Raw genomic sequence first — 13,889 nt, forward strand, 5'->3', positions numbered from 1 at the left:
CTTCACTCTCACACCTTCACATGCTGCCCTCTCAGGCTCCTTGTCTGGCTTCCCAGGCTTCCCTTTGAAATCTGGGTGGCAGTCTCCATGGCCAAATAACTCTGCATTCTGCATGCCTGTAAAACCAGCACCACATGGTGTCAACGTTTGCTGCCAGCTCAAGCAGTATCTTGGCCCCCATGGACCATGGCTGCAGTAACCTCTGAATACCTGAGTGGCTGAGCACAGTAGAATGAATCCTGGAAAACCAATTAGGTGGCCCTTCTCAAGCAGGGCACACCGGGTATTTTCTCAAACGAAAGGTTTATTATACTTTTGCACCTTTCACCTGTGATGAGTGAAGCCTTATTGATGCTTGGGAGGACTTCAAGCCATTTTTCCTATCATCCTGATGCAAAGTACTTGGTTTCTTTTTAATGCTAAGTTTTTCAGCAGCTGAGCTTTCCTTAACCTCAACTTTACAAGTGGTTCCTTTCTGGCCACCAGCAAAATTTTCAGATTACTCAGCTCTGATTTTTGGTCCTGATTCTCACTGTAAATGGCTAAAGGAAGCCAGCAGTACCTCTGCCACAGCCTAAATGTTGACCTGACCTGAAGTTTCTTTGCCACGTAAATTACCCCACTGTCCTTAATCTTAGTATCCTGCAAAATCTCAGGACATGGGCAAAATGAAGACAAATTTTCGGCCAGTGTAACACTCATGGCCTCTAGTCCAGCTGCCGATGGGTCCTTGTTCCTAACTGAAACCTCCAGAGCCTAACCTTCACTGTCTGCATTCCAGGCAGATGCTCTACCACTGAGCTACATTCCCAGCCCCTTGTCTGCATTCCTATCAGTATTCTGGTCTTCTGACCTCCAACCAGAATCACCCACCAAGCTTGGCTGACAGCATTCTAAGTCTTCCCTGGCCGGCATCTCCTGACCACTTCTACAAGCCAATTCCAAAGGCTGCTAAACCAGTCAGATACAGTCACAGCAGTGACCCCACTCTCAGTATCAGTTTTCTGTATTAGTCACTATCACATTGCTGGGACAAAGTACTGATATCCACAACTTAAAAGAGGAGAGGTTTATTTGGGCTCACAGCATCCAGTGGGTATAGTTCATGGTTGCCGGGCTCCGAGACATGGTGGGAGGGCCTGTGGAAGATAACTGCTCACCTCATGAACGCAAGGTGGCACAGAAGAAGGGAAGAGCCAAGGAGGAGACACCCGCCCTTCTGTGTCCTGCCTGTAGCAGCCCAACCCACTGACCGGGCCCACTTCTGCATGTGAGACTTCAGAGCACACTTTAGATCTAAACTGTAAAACATACCATCATTAAGGAATTGGCCATCCTAGAAGTTCTTTCTTTAATGAGACAGTAACATAAGATGTTTTATATACACAGATTTGGAAACCTTCCCTGCACAGCTGTATTATTAAATTCAGTATACTTCACTGGCCTGGGTGTCGTGTTGTTTGGTTTGGTTTGGTTTTGGGGTTTTTTGTTTTGTTTTGCTAGTAGGTTTATGTATGAAGAATGAAAATTCTTATTAAGGTGACTTATCTAACCAAATTTGGACTATAAATTTCATGGAAATCAACATTATGATACTTAGAAAAAGTATAAGTTTCATCTAACAGATAACATACCTGTTGTTCTCTAATGGCAAAAGAGGAAAACCAGTTCTCACCAAGTATTGTGATAAACAGTCTTTGATCTTGTTATATTTTTGCAAGGCAGTGAGGCATTCTTATTTATAACTTCCTTCTTATTTTGGTCCATTCCCATGATTTCAGAGTGCACTTGAATTCTCAATTTGTTATTGATATAGATCAACCAAATATTACCCTGTGGTTGCTCATGTATGTTTAGTTTTCTTGTGTGCAATTTTGTTTAACATGGGTCACGGTAAAGGATCATTTATGAAAGTAATGGATTGTTTCCTGTTTCTACCAGCTGATTTGATCAGTCTAAAGTTCCTTATGTACTGTGGGTTATGTAAGTAATATGGACTCTGTGTACATTTTTTAGTTTGACAGTAACTGAATTAACCATTTATAGTCTCTAAATCTTTGAGAATTTTAATAAACATAGGAACTTGCTCATTTTGAAGAGGGTACATTTGAAAATCACTTGAGTAATTCCTGTACTGTATAAAAGTAAATGATCAGACTTCTCTGAAACAGATCATTTTCATTTATTGATTGCACTGTAGATTTGCCAGTGGGGGGGATAAGAACATTTACTTCTGGCTTTGTCACTTAAAATGTTTGTAGTATGTTTTAGCATATTTCTCTGTGTTCATAAACAGTGTACAATAGGATAGAATTTAGTTTTACTTTCCTAATAAAGAATTTGATTGTGTCTAAGAGTTCTAGTTTTGAATATTTTCTTGTGTATAAATGCAAACTGTTTTCTCTACATTCTAGGCAGCACTCAACATTCACCTTTTTGTTAAAAGCCATTCTAACAGGTGTGAAGTGATAGCTCATTGTGGTTTAATTTGTATTTCACTTATTAAGAATGCTGAGCATCTTATATACCTGTTGCCATTCATATGCCTATTTTGATCAATGACTATTCTTGTCCTTTGCCCATATTTTAGCCACCTTATTTGTTTTCTTGCTATTGAGTTGTTTGAATTCCTTATATATTTTGGATATTAACCCCTTACCAGTGTATGGTTTGCAGACATTTTCTCACATTCAGTAGGTTGTCTCTTCACACTGTTGTTACTTCCTTGGCTGTGCAGTCCTATTTGTCTATTTTGCTTTTGTTGCCTGTACTTTGGAATATATCAATTTCATGGAACTTTTCCGCTATCTTTTCTTGTAAGAGTTTAGGCTTTAAGTCCTACATTTGTGTCTTTAATCCATTTTATTTTTGTATATAAGGTAAAGCTTTAATTTTATTCTCCTACGTGTGGGTGTCCAGTTGTCCCAGTAGCACTGACTGAGGAGACTGCCCTTTACCCGTCGTGTGTTTGTGACACCCTTGACTATAACTATGTAGAAGATTTTCTACTTGGTTCTGTTGGTCTGTTTCTATGCTGGTGTCATGCTGTAATGATTATTGCAGCATCGTGGCGTTACTTTAGCTCTATTTTTTGTACTGCCAGGGATTGAACCCAGGACCTTGAGCACACTGGGCAAGCACTTTACCAGTGAGCTAAACCCCAGCTGTGGAGCATACTTTTGAGGTTGGGTAATATACCTCCAGCTTTGTTCTTTTTGTTCAAGATTGTTTGGGCTATGGGGCTGGGGATTTAGCTCAGTGGTTTCGCCCCTGCTGCGCAACCGCAAGGACCCGAGTTCGATCCCCGGTACCAAAAAAAAAAAAGATTGTTTTGGCTATTCGGTGTCTTTTGTGGTTCTATATGCATTGTATGGTTATTTTCTCTATCTGGGGAAAATGTCACTAGAATTTTTATAGGGTTTGTGTTGAATCTATAGATTGCTTTAGGAAGTATGACTATATTAATACTGTTCTTCCAATTCATGAACATCAACCATCTTTCCTCTTAATTGTGTCCTCTTTACTTTCTTTTCATGAATTTTATTTTTGTTCTTGATTTTGTTTTGTTTTGTTTTTTGTTTGAGAAAGGATCTCACTATGTAATTCAGGCTGGCCTTGAACTCACCTTGTAACCCAGGCTGGCTTCAAACTTGTGGTGAGCCTCCTGCCTCAGCCTCCCAAGTGCTGGTATTACAGGCGTGCTCCCAGTTAGCTTCATTGGTAATTTCTACCAAATATTCAGACAATAAATAATTCCGTTATCTTACTAAATCTAGGTCATTAGAAAGGCCATGCTTTCTAACTGGGTTTTTTTTTAACTTGCAAAATCTTTATATTCAAACCTAGAAAAACTAATACAGGTAAAGAAAGTATAAACTAGGTTTACTCATCAACATACAGAAATCTTACATAAAATATTAGGAAATCAAATGTAGTAACATCAGAAGATATGTGCTATAACCAAAGTATGTTTATCTCAAGAATGGAAGGTTAGTTTCACATAGAAAATCAATATGATAGTTTACCAAATTAATAAAGTAGGAAACCACATAATCATCCCTATATACGTAGAAAAGGCATTTGATAAAATGCCAGTGTCCATTTATGATTTCAGAAAACAATTACCAAACTGGGAATAGAGGAGTTTTTTCTCCTAATCTGATAAGATCCACCTCTAGAGAACCTTCACACATTTTATTTTACTAACTGATACAAGCAATGACAGTAAAAATTTTTCCTTTGAGGTTGGAAGCAAGAATTACTCCTTTTCAGCATCTTAAGAATTAGGCCAATTCATTAAGAAAATGAAATAAAAGATACAAGTATTTTTAAAGGAAGAAACAACACTGTTGTTATTTGTGGATGATATGAATGTGTACTTAAAAAATCCAGTGGCATCTACAGACATGTAATTAGAACTAGTAAGAGATTTACTGAGTGTACTGGGCACAAATTCACCATGCAAATATCATTTGTATATATCAGCAACGACCATTTAGAAATTAAGTTTTTAAAGTAGCCTTTACAATAATGTAAAAAATTGTAAATACCTAATAATCCAACTAAAGTAATGCAGGATGACTATAAAAATTATAAAATGTTTAGAGACATTAAAGATTTATAGTAAAGGGAGAACTACCCCATGATCCTAGACTAGAGAACTCAGTTTTGTAAGGATATTACTAATAAAGATATGCCATGTACAGGAACCTACTAACCTCAGTGAATGTAAACATTACATGCTGTAACATGAGCTAAGATTAATAATATCAATTAAAATGAAAATCAGGAAGTGCAAGGACCCGAGTTTGATCCCCGGTACCAAAAAAATGAAAATCAGGATAGGGGAATTAGAGAATAAGAAGGGAAAGAGGGTTAAAAAAAGAAACTCTCTGCAGTATGTACATGTATCCACTCCCCAAGATGATTGCAAACTGCATATACTGAAAACATGTACTAATAAAATTGTTTAAAATAAAAATAAAGATATTACTAAATTTAGTACAGTCTCTCAGAATTTCATCAAGATTTTTATGGAACTTGGATAGCCAATTCCAAACTGTTTACACAAATGCAGAGAGCCAAAAATAATCCAAGGTATTCTTGAAGAGCAAGAAGATGAGTTTAACTTACCCTACCAAACATCAAAATATATTATAAAGCTTTAGTAAATAAGATGTCATATCTTGGTATGGAGTAAGCCAGTGGGACAGAGTAGAAAGCCTTAACACTTCCTCAGGATTTACAACAGACAAAGTTTCACTTAAACGCAAAGGGCAGCCTTTGCATTTAGTTGTACTTGGGCCAATTGGATTTCTATATGGAAAAAAATTAAATTAGACCCATATTTTACACCATATATGGAAATCCATTTCAGGTAGATGATGGACCTAAATGTGAAAGAAGAAACTGCCTTAGTTACTTTTCTTGTTGCTGAGACAAAATATCCAACACCCAAAGTTAAAGGAGGAAAAGTTTATTTGGCTCACAGTTTCTAGAGGTTTCAGTCCATAGTCAGCTACAGGGTGGCATGGCTGACAGGCACTGCAGAGGAGAAACAGTCCATGGCAAAGCAGGATAGGCAAAATGGTAGCCAGCAAGTGACAAGTGATAAGCCACAGTCACAGCTCTTCCTGTCCCTTATATGTTTCCCAGGCTGCTGCCCTTAGGGTAGATAGCACTCGCACCCTGAGTCCCAGCATCGCACTGTGAATCAATGCCAGCATCATGTCTTTGATCCCAGCACCACAAACCCCAGATCCAGCCACCTCCAAAAATCACCACCTGTGACCACATGAGGCTTTAGGAGGACACCTACATACAAGCCATAGCAAAAACCATCCACCTTTTGAGATATTACTAAAGAATATTGACTGCCCAGGAGCCTGCAGCAACTGTGATCGGGCTGATCTGTCTGATCTGTCTGGCTTCCACATCACGTCTCGTTCCTACAGCTCTAAGGACTGACAAACTAGGACCCAGCCAAAGCTGAGAAATCAGCTTCTTCATCATTGTCTTTTTTGCCACCTTACTGCTACCAACAAACCTGCTCCTCAGTGTAGAGGGAGAACTCTTTCTTATGGGCTGGTGAGGTAGCTCTTTAGCCCTTCACCTGGGAGGCTTCGGCAGGGCAGGAGAAGCCCTTCCTTTCTCAGTACCAGCTGCTGCCTTGCATGACTCCACCTCTGCTTGAAATCTGTTTAGTCGTGTTAAGTCCAGCAGAACATGTGTAGCACTTTGAAGAATCAAAAGACTCATAATATCAGAATGACCTAAAAAGTAGAATTTGAAGTAGAACATTAATGATTGTGGTGCCACTCGAACTACAGAAAGATTTTTCATTATTTCTACCTTTTAGACTGTTGAAGCATGCTATTTGGCATCAGATCCCTAAATCCTACTGTTAACATTAGATAGTGAAATAAAAACTTACTTTCTCTGTGAACTCCAGATACCCACTAAGGTGACTGCACTTTCAGAAACAAATGAAGTATAATGCTTTATAAATGCTATATGACTTCCTCTTGGTCCATACCTTCTTCAGTGTCTGGTATTGTTAGACTTCCTCACTTTTACCCACCTAAAGGGCATGTGCTACATCTCTAAAAGTCATAACAATCACATTGGAATTTGAGCCATGAATACCAGTCCTTTAACAACCACAACAAAAATGTTTGGACAAAAGCTAAGAGGAAGTAGTGGCATACGCCCTGTACATTGACAGTAGAAAGGTATCTGTTCAGAGGTCTGGGGACATTGAAAAGCTATTAGGTTCATGCCCACGCTTCCTGCATCCAAAGATAACTGTAGTTATGATGATTGTGCCATGTACTCTGCTTGCCCTCTATATCATAGTGCCTACTGCTGGATTAGGAATGTTGTATTCCTTTGTATGCTAAGAGAAGAAAAAGATGACCAAACATCAGGATAGTGCTGGCATTCCAGAGCTGATCTCAATCCTTTTGTCTAAATGAACTGAGTTGGCGTTCACACTGAAAGAGGCATCCAGAGAAGGTGACTCCTTTGTTGATTTTTCTTGTCCAGACTCCACAGAGACCTGCATCTTCCTGTGGATCTTGGTATGTGATCTTTGCATAAGCCCATGGCAGTGCAGGTACCTGGCTCTGGCCTGAAGATTCTGGAACATATCACCCCTGACACTCTGGAGCCCGTGATAGCTGCATCACAAGTACCCATGAATGCAGCATACATTCTTCAGTAAGCATCGTCTAATCCATCCTGCACCACCTCCTCCCTTTGTTCTTGAGAAGAGGCCAGAGCAGAATCTCACATTCATATCCTGGCTGAAACTCGGCATTCATTTGAAAATCACAGAAGAAGCATTTGCAATGTATTATTACCAATCCAATATTATTAAGTTATTTGAAAAAGCTTTTGCTCCCTCCTCCCAAAGAAGGTTTTCTATTCACGATCAAGGTAATACATGCATGTATTAGAAAATATATTGTGTGACAGAAGAGGAGCTCCAGTGGAGGTCAGTTACTATGACCAAAAAAGAAATGGCTAAACTATTTCAGTTATTATTGAGAGAGAAGGAAGTCTAAAGGAAATGACTGAGCACTTGGCTGAGGTATATGGTGAAGGAAAACAAGAAGATATGACTGGAAAGAAAAAGTCCCCCACAGTTTTCACTCTCAGAGGAGTATTATAGGTGACAACTGGTCAACTTTGAAATACAGATAGTGCCATCAGACAGGTTATTATGAAACAGGTCTATCCATATAGTGGACAGAAAAGAGATAAAACCCACCTTTACTCTCAGGCCTGCCAGGAAAAGTGCATTTCATACATTCAGAAAGAGTAGTATAAGTGCACAAAAGAAAGGATAAAGCAAATCACTGATATCTGATGTCAAAAGAACAGACGTGCAGCTGAAGCTGAACCCAGCCAGAGGCTTAAACTTACATTGTAGAAAAGATAAGAGGTAGCATTATGTGATTTATAAAAAGACTTTTTCAGTGAAAAAATAACATCTTCATGATTTGGGGTTAAAGAAGAATTTCTTAGGACACAAAGAAACAATAACCATAAAAGACTGAAACCAGTTTAAAAATGGGCAAAGAATTTAAATAGTCATTTCTTCAAAGAAGACATAGAAATGGCCTACAGGTGTATGAAAAGATGCTCAACACCACTAATCATCAGGGACATACAAATCTAAACCACAATAATATGTCACCTAACTCACATCAGGGTGATTGTTTTAAAAAGCAAAAGGTGAATAAGTGTTGGAAGGATGTGGAGAAATTGAAATCTTTGTATATCTTGTACATCTGCTGTGGTGGAGGGTTAAATTGGTACAACTACTTGGGAAAACTGCTTGGAATTATCTAAGCTGAGCATTCTGAATACCACAGGACCCAATATTCTGCTTTGAGGTGATACACCCAGCAGAAGTAGATGTGCACACTCACCAGGAGACACATACGGAAATGCTAACAGGCCTTCTGGTTTCCAGTTCCACAGGTGAAGGAGCTTGGATGTTGCCACTTCATCCTCACAAGTAAAAAGCCAGGCTGGGAAAAAGAAATGGCAACTTTTCCTGGGTCAGTTAGAGATGAGAGGACTCAAGGCAAACCACTGTCCCCAGAGATTAGAGAGGTGGACAAGGAAATACAGGGCATCATGCCTACCAGAGGAAAAATTCTTGAGAAATCAGTGCCACGGCAGGAAAAGCTGAACTGAACTTGACAAATTGCTAGTGGCCAACTCTGAAAGTTAAGAATTCAAGAAGACTCAGCCATATAGGGGTTCCACAATTTGTGAGATTACCTTCAGACGCTCTCTTAGTTACTTTCTCATTGCTGGGACAAAATATCCAACCCACAAGTTAAAGGAGAAGAGATTTCTTTTAGCTCACAGTTTATAGAGGTTTCAATCCATAGTCTGGTTGCAAGGCAGGATGGCATGGCAGGCAGAAAGTAAAGTAGATTTCCTTCTTTCCCTTTTTATTCCATCCAGGCCACAAGCCCATTGGTTGGTGCTACCCACGTCTAGATTGGGTCTTCCCTTTTCAGTAAGTCCATCATCCACACCCAAACTGTGTTAAACCAATCAGTGGTCCAATCTAGAACTCTAATAAGAAATCTAATCACTATTTAGCACACCTAGGTGTTTGTTTTATAATTGTTATTTAATACATTTCTATTTTCTGTACTTTATGAGGTGTGATCAAAATATACAGTGAATATTTAAACTTTTTAAATATATTACACTAAAAGACACATTGCCATTAATCCCCTGTAAAATACTGCCCTTTGCCTCAAACACGCTTATCCTATCATTCTTGCCACTTTCTGAAGCAGTTTTGGAAGTTCTTTTCTAATATACAGTGAATGCCACTGCTGAGTGCTTCAACCGAAAGCCAAGGTCATAAAAACATGACAGTGTTTCCTCATCCATCTTGTTCACCAGGTCTGACGCCATGCAACTTCTGGCTCTTCCTCAAAGTCATAATGACCATGAAAGGGAAGCATTTTGAGTCATAGCAGCACAACTAAAGACACGAAAGAGGACTCCAGAGCTGCTTCAAAAAGTGGCAAAGATGATGAGATAAGAAGTGTGTTCAAAAAAGCAAATACACACACACACACACACACACACATATATATTTGGGGGGGGGGTGGTACTGGGGATCCAACTCATGACCTTGTGCTTTTGAGGCAGGTGGTGGCACCACTGAGCTAAATCCCCAGCCCTTCAAAAAAGTATATTAAAAGAGATTAACAACAAGGTGTTTTTTACTGTAATAAAAAAATTTTAAAATAAATATTCACTGTATTTTTTAATCATACTTCCTACCATATGTGTTATACTTAACAATTTAAGATACGGTTTTAGAAAAAAGTTCTGCGGTCTTGTAATAATTTGATCTGTTGCATTTATATTACTCTCTTAAAAGGGATTGTGTTTAGCTATTTTGACTTTTCTGATCCCCTTAGAAATTATTTATATATGTATGTATATATATATATTAATTTCAGAAAATAATTAGTAAATAATGGTAGACATAAAATAGCTTTTTACATGCTCTTCTTTCTTCTGCAGAGTTATTAAAATGTATTTCTTATTATTCTGATGGATCAAGGTGAGATGATATTCTTGTCCTTAAACATTTTCCCATATTAGTAGAGATACCCAGCCGCCCTGGTACCTGCCTTGTACTTTATTAAGGTTCAATCCATTATTATATATTATATATTTGTTTCTGTTAAAGATTATGCTTGGCTGATAACGTGAAGGAATGGAAGAGCTTTTCTAAAGAACACTCTCCAAGTATAATCAATAAAATTGCTGCGTAGAAATAGACTTTTATATGACTGTTTTCTTCAGATATCATCATTGGTCAATCAGGTTGACAGAACCGCTAAAATGGTATATTAGTTCCTAATTTCAGCAGTCCTTCAAGGGAATTATGAATTGCTAACACAGTCTAGGAGTTATCTAGAAATGTCATTCCTCCCCACCCTGAAAATTAACCCTAGTGTTTCAAGGGGTGTCATTATATCCCTCTATACATGGTTGGTAATTCTTCTCAGTCTGAGTAGGTCTCTAGACATATTCTGAAACCTAGTCATTTGTCACTACTGTATAGAAAAATAATAAAGCAATAGGCTATCCCTGAAGAAAAGTTCTCATCAGAATTTCTTCCTTTATTGTAGGTCATTCACACTTTTCTGTTGTTCCCGACAATTGAGCGAATGGCTGAGTCACCCACTGGCAGGATTGCCACTCCACTTTTGTGCTGGTTTCGATACGCTCTCTATGTTACTGACTACTTACTGCTTACACCGTGTCCTGACATTGTCAAGTCCTGGTTAATCAACATTGTCCTTCGAGTGATAAATCTTAAGACTGAGTTAACACTGATGAATGTGATACAGCCGTTCTGCCTCGGTAGGTACATTTTTAAAGGTATATATTTATTATATAAGGAAGTATAAATCTTAGACAATCAATGAATAGCAAAAAAGCAATTATATCAATTATTTGTTGAGTTTTTCTCCTCTCACAAGTTCAAAACTAGAAATAAATAAAATGAGTACTAGAAGAGGTGAGATGAGTTCTTAAAAGTAGGTAGAAAGCTGCCATGGAACTTTACATTTGCCACTGCTTCTGATTCTTCCCTGGCTACAGCTCGGTGAGGGGCCAATCTGCACGCAGGGTCAGGCATATGCAGGGCCCGGCACACGCAGGGCCCGGCACACGGGGCCCGGCACACACAGGGCCCTTGGAGGAGTCCAGGGGAGCCCTGTTCAGGGAGTGGCAAAACAAGCTGAGGAAACCAGGCCCATGTTCTAGTAGAGCTGTAACTTATTCCAGAAGTTATGTTTTTATCTTCTCCCTCTAAGTGCTTTTAGGGAAGTTTTAGTTATAAAAGGAATAAATAATCATCATGGTAATGTCTTTTAATACTGGGAAGTTTGCCAATTATATTTCCTGAATGTGACAGGGAGTGTTTTTGCTACTTGCCTCCAAAAGTTTAAAATATAATCTGTATTTTTATTTTTAATTACTTTTATTGGTACATTTTTGATATACATAATGATCATATTCATCATAGGGAATTTGTACCTATACATAGTATATGTTGATTCTTCTTTTTTTCCCCATTCCTCACCCCCCCCTTCAACCCTGATTCCCCTCCCATTTACAAAAGCTTTGTTTCCATGTTTTCTTTCTATTCTCTTCTTTTTTTCTTTTCCCTTCCTTCCCTTCCCCCTTCCCCTTCTCTTGTTCCCATTTGAACATGTTCTTCCTACTTCCTAATGTCTCTCATCCGTTTTGGTCCTTATTTACCCTTTGGGTTTCTCACACCAGAGAAACAATTTAAATGTGTATCTGATTTATTTCACTTTATGTTCTCAGGGTCCATCCATTTACCTAAAAATCTCTCGTTTATCCTTCTTTGTGGGAGTATAGTACTCCATTGTATATAAAGACCACATTTTCTTTATCCACTCATCTGCTTATGGGCATTTGGGCTGTTTCAAGAGTTAGCTATTACAAATATGCTGCTATAAACATGAGTGTGCATATATTGCTGTGGTTTCAAGGAAGTACTAAGAAGGGGAATTGCTGAGTAATTTGAGGAATCTCCACACTGATTTCCAGAGTGGTTGCACCAGTCTACACTCCCACCAACAGTGGAGAAGGGTTCCTTTTCCCCCATAGCTCCTCCAGCAATTGTTATTGGTTGTTTTCTTGAAAATAGCCATTCTTTCTGGAATGAGATGGAATCTGTGTTGTTTTAATTTGCATTTCTTGAGTGACCAGTGATGTTGAGCATTTTTTATATATTTATTTGCCATTTATACTTCTTCATCTGAGAAATGTCTATTCATTTCAGATGCCTATTTTTGGATTGGGTCTTTAAATTTGGGGGGCCTGATTTTTTTGAATTCTTTGTATATTCTAGACATTAGTCCTTTGAGGAATAGCTGGTAAAAAAATTTTCTCATTCTGTGGGCTGTCTCTTCACTCTGTTGGTGGTTTCTTTTGCTGTGCAAAAGCTTTTTAATTTGATGTGATCCCAGTTGTTGATTCTTTGTAATATTTCCTGTGTGATCAGGGTTTTGTTCATAAAGTCTTTGACTACACCTATGTCTTCAAGAGTTTTACCTATTCTCTCTTCCAGCAGATTGTTTCTATTTTAATATTTAGATCTTCGATCCATTTCAGTTTTAGTTTAGTGAGACATATGGGTCTAGGTTTAATCTTTGACATGTAGAAAACCAGTTTTCCCAGCATCATTTATTAAAGAGGCTGTCTTCCAGTGAAGGTGTTCGGGCCCTTTCTCAAAGATAAGTTGAATATGTTTGGAGTTGTTTCTGCATCTTCTATTCTGTCCCATTGTTCCTTGGGTCTGTTTCTTTTTATTGGCCAATACCATGCTATTTTTGTCACGATAGCTTTGTAGTGTATGTAATTTCAAATCCCAGATTGTGGTGCCTCCTGACTTGCCTTTGTTGCCCAGAATTGCTTTTGCTATTCTAAACGTCTCCTGGTTCCAAATAAATTTTAGGATACTTTTCTGTAGTTGTGTGAGGTATGCTATTGGTATTTTGATTGGGATTGCATTAAATCTGTATAACAGTTTTGGAAGTATGGCTATTTTCACTGTATTGGTTCTGCCTGCCCAAGAGCAAGGGATATCTTTCCGTTTTCTCATAATGTATTTGATCTCCTTTTTCAGAATAATGTAGTTTTCAGTATAAAGGTCTTTTGTTTCCTTTGTTAGGTTGATTCCTAAGTATTTCATTTAGTTGATTCTATTGTGAAAAGTGTTGTTTTCCTAATTTCTCTCTCGGTGAGTTTGTTATTTGTATACAGGAATGCTATTGATTTTTGAGTGTTGATTTTATATCCTACTACACCACTGAATTTGGTTATTAATTCTAGGAGTCTTTTGGTGGAGTTTTTCCACAAATAATGATAATTTGACTTCCTTTTTTATCCTTATTCCATTTCTTTCTCTTTTCGAATTGCTCTGGCTGTTTCCAGAGCTATATTGAATAGGAATGTAAATAGTGGGCATCTTTGTCTTGTTTCTAGTATTAGAGTGAAAGCTTTCTATTTTTGACCATTTACTATGATGTTAACTGTAGGTTTTCTCATAGATGACTTTTATCAGATTGAGATAAAGACCTTCTCTTCCAGTTTTCTTTAGAATTTTTACCATGAATGGTGTTGGACTTTGTCAAATGCTCTTTCTGCATCTGTTAAGATGATCATATGGTTTTTGTCCTTGGTTCTGTTAATGTGGTGTATTACATTTAGTGATTTGCATATGTTGAACCATCCCTTAATTCCTGGGATGAATCCTACTTGGTTATGGTGTATAATCTTCTTGATGATTTGCTGCATTC

General features: G+C 38.1%; 1 protein-coding gene across 2 annotated transcripts in view; it reads left to right on the top strand.

The window, feature by feature from the left end:
• Ldah (lipid droplet associated hydrolase) overlaps window positions 1-13,889 on the top strand; it is a 112,489-nt gene that overhangs the window by 72,659 nt on the left and 25,941 nt on the right. For both annotated transcript variants that reach the window (XM_004839069.4, XM_004839068.4), the window contains one exon: window positions 10,683-10,917. In XM_004839069.4, the coding sequence (XP_004839126.3) occupies window positions 10,683-10,917 (235 nt within the window). The remainder of the gene's footprint in view (window positions 1-10,682; window positions 10,918-13,889) is intronic.

Source organism: Heterocephalus glaber, unplaced genomic scaffold, assembly GCF_053883595.1.
Source record: "Heterocephalus glaber isolate CG9 unplaced genomic scaffold, H.glaber_assembly_v1.0 deba00001457, whole genome shotgun sequence".
NCBI lineage: Eukaryota > Metazoa > Chordata > Mammalia > Rodentia > Bathyergidae > Heterocephalus > Heterocephalus glaber.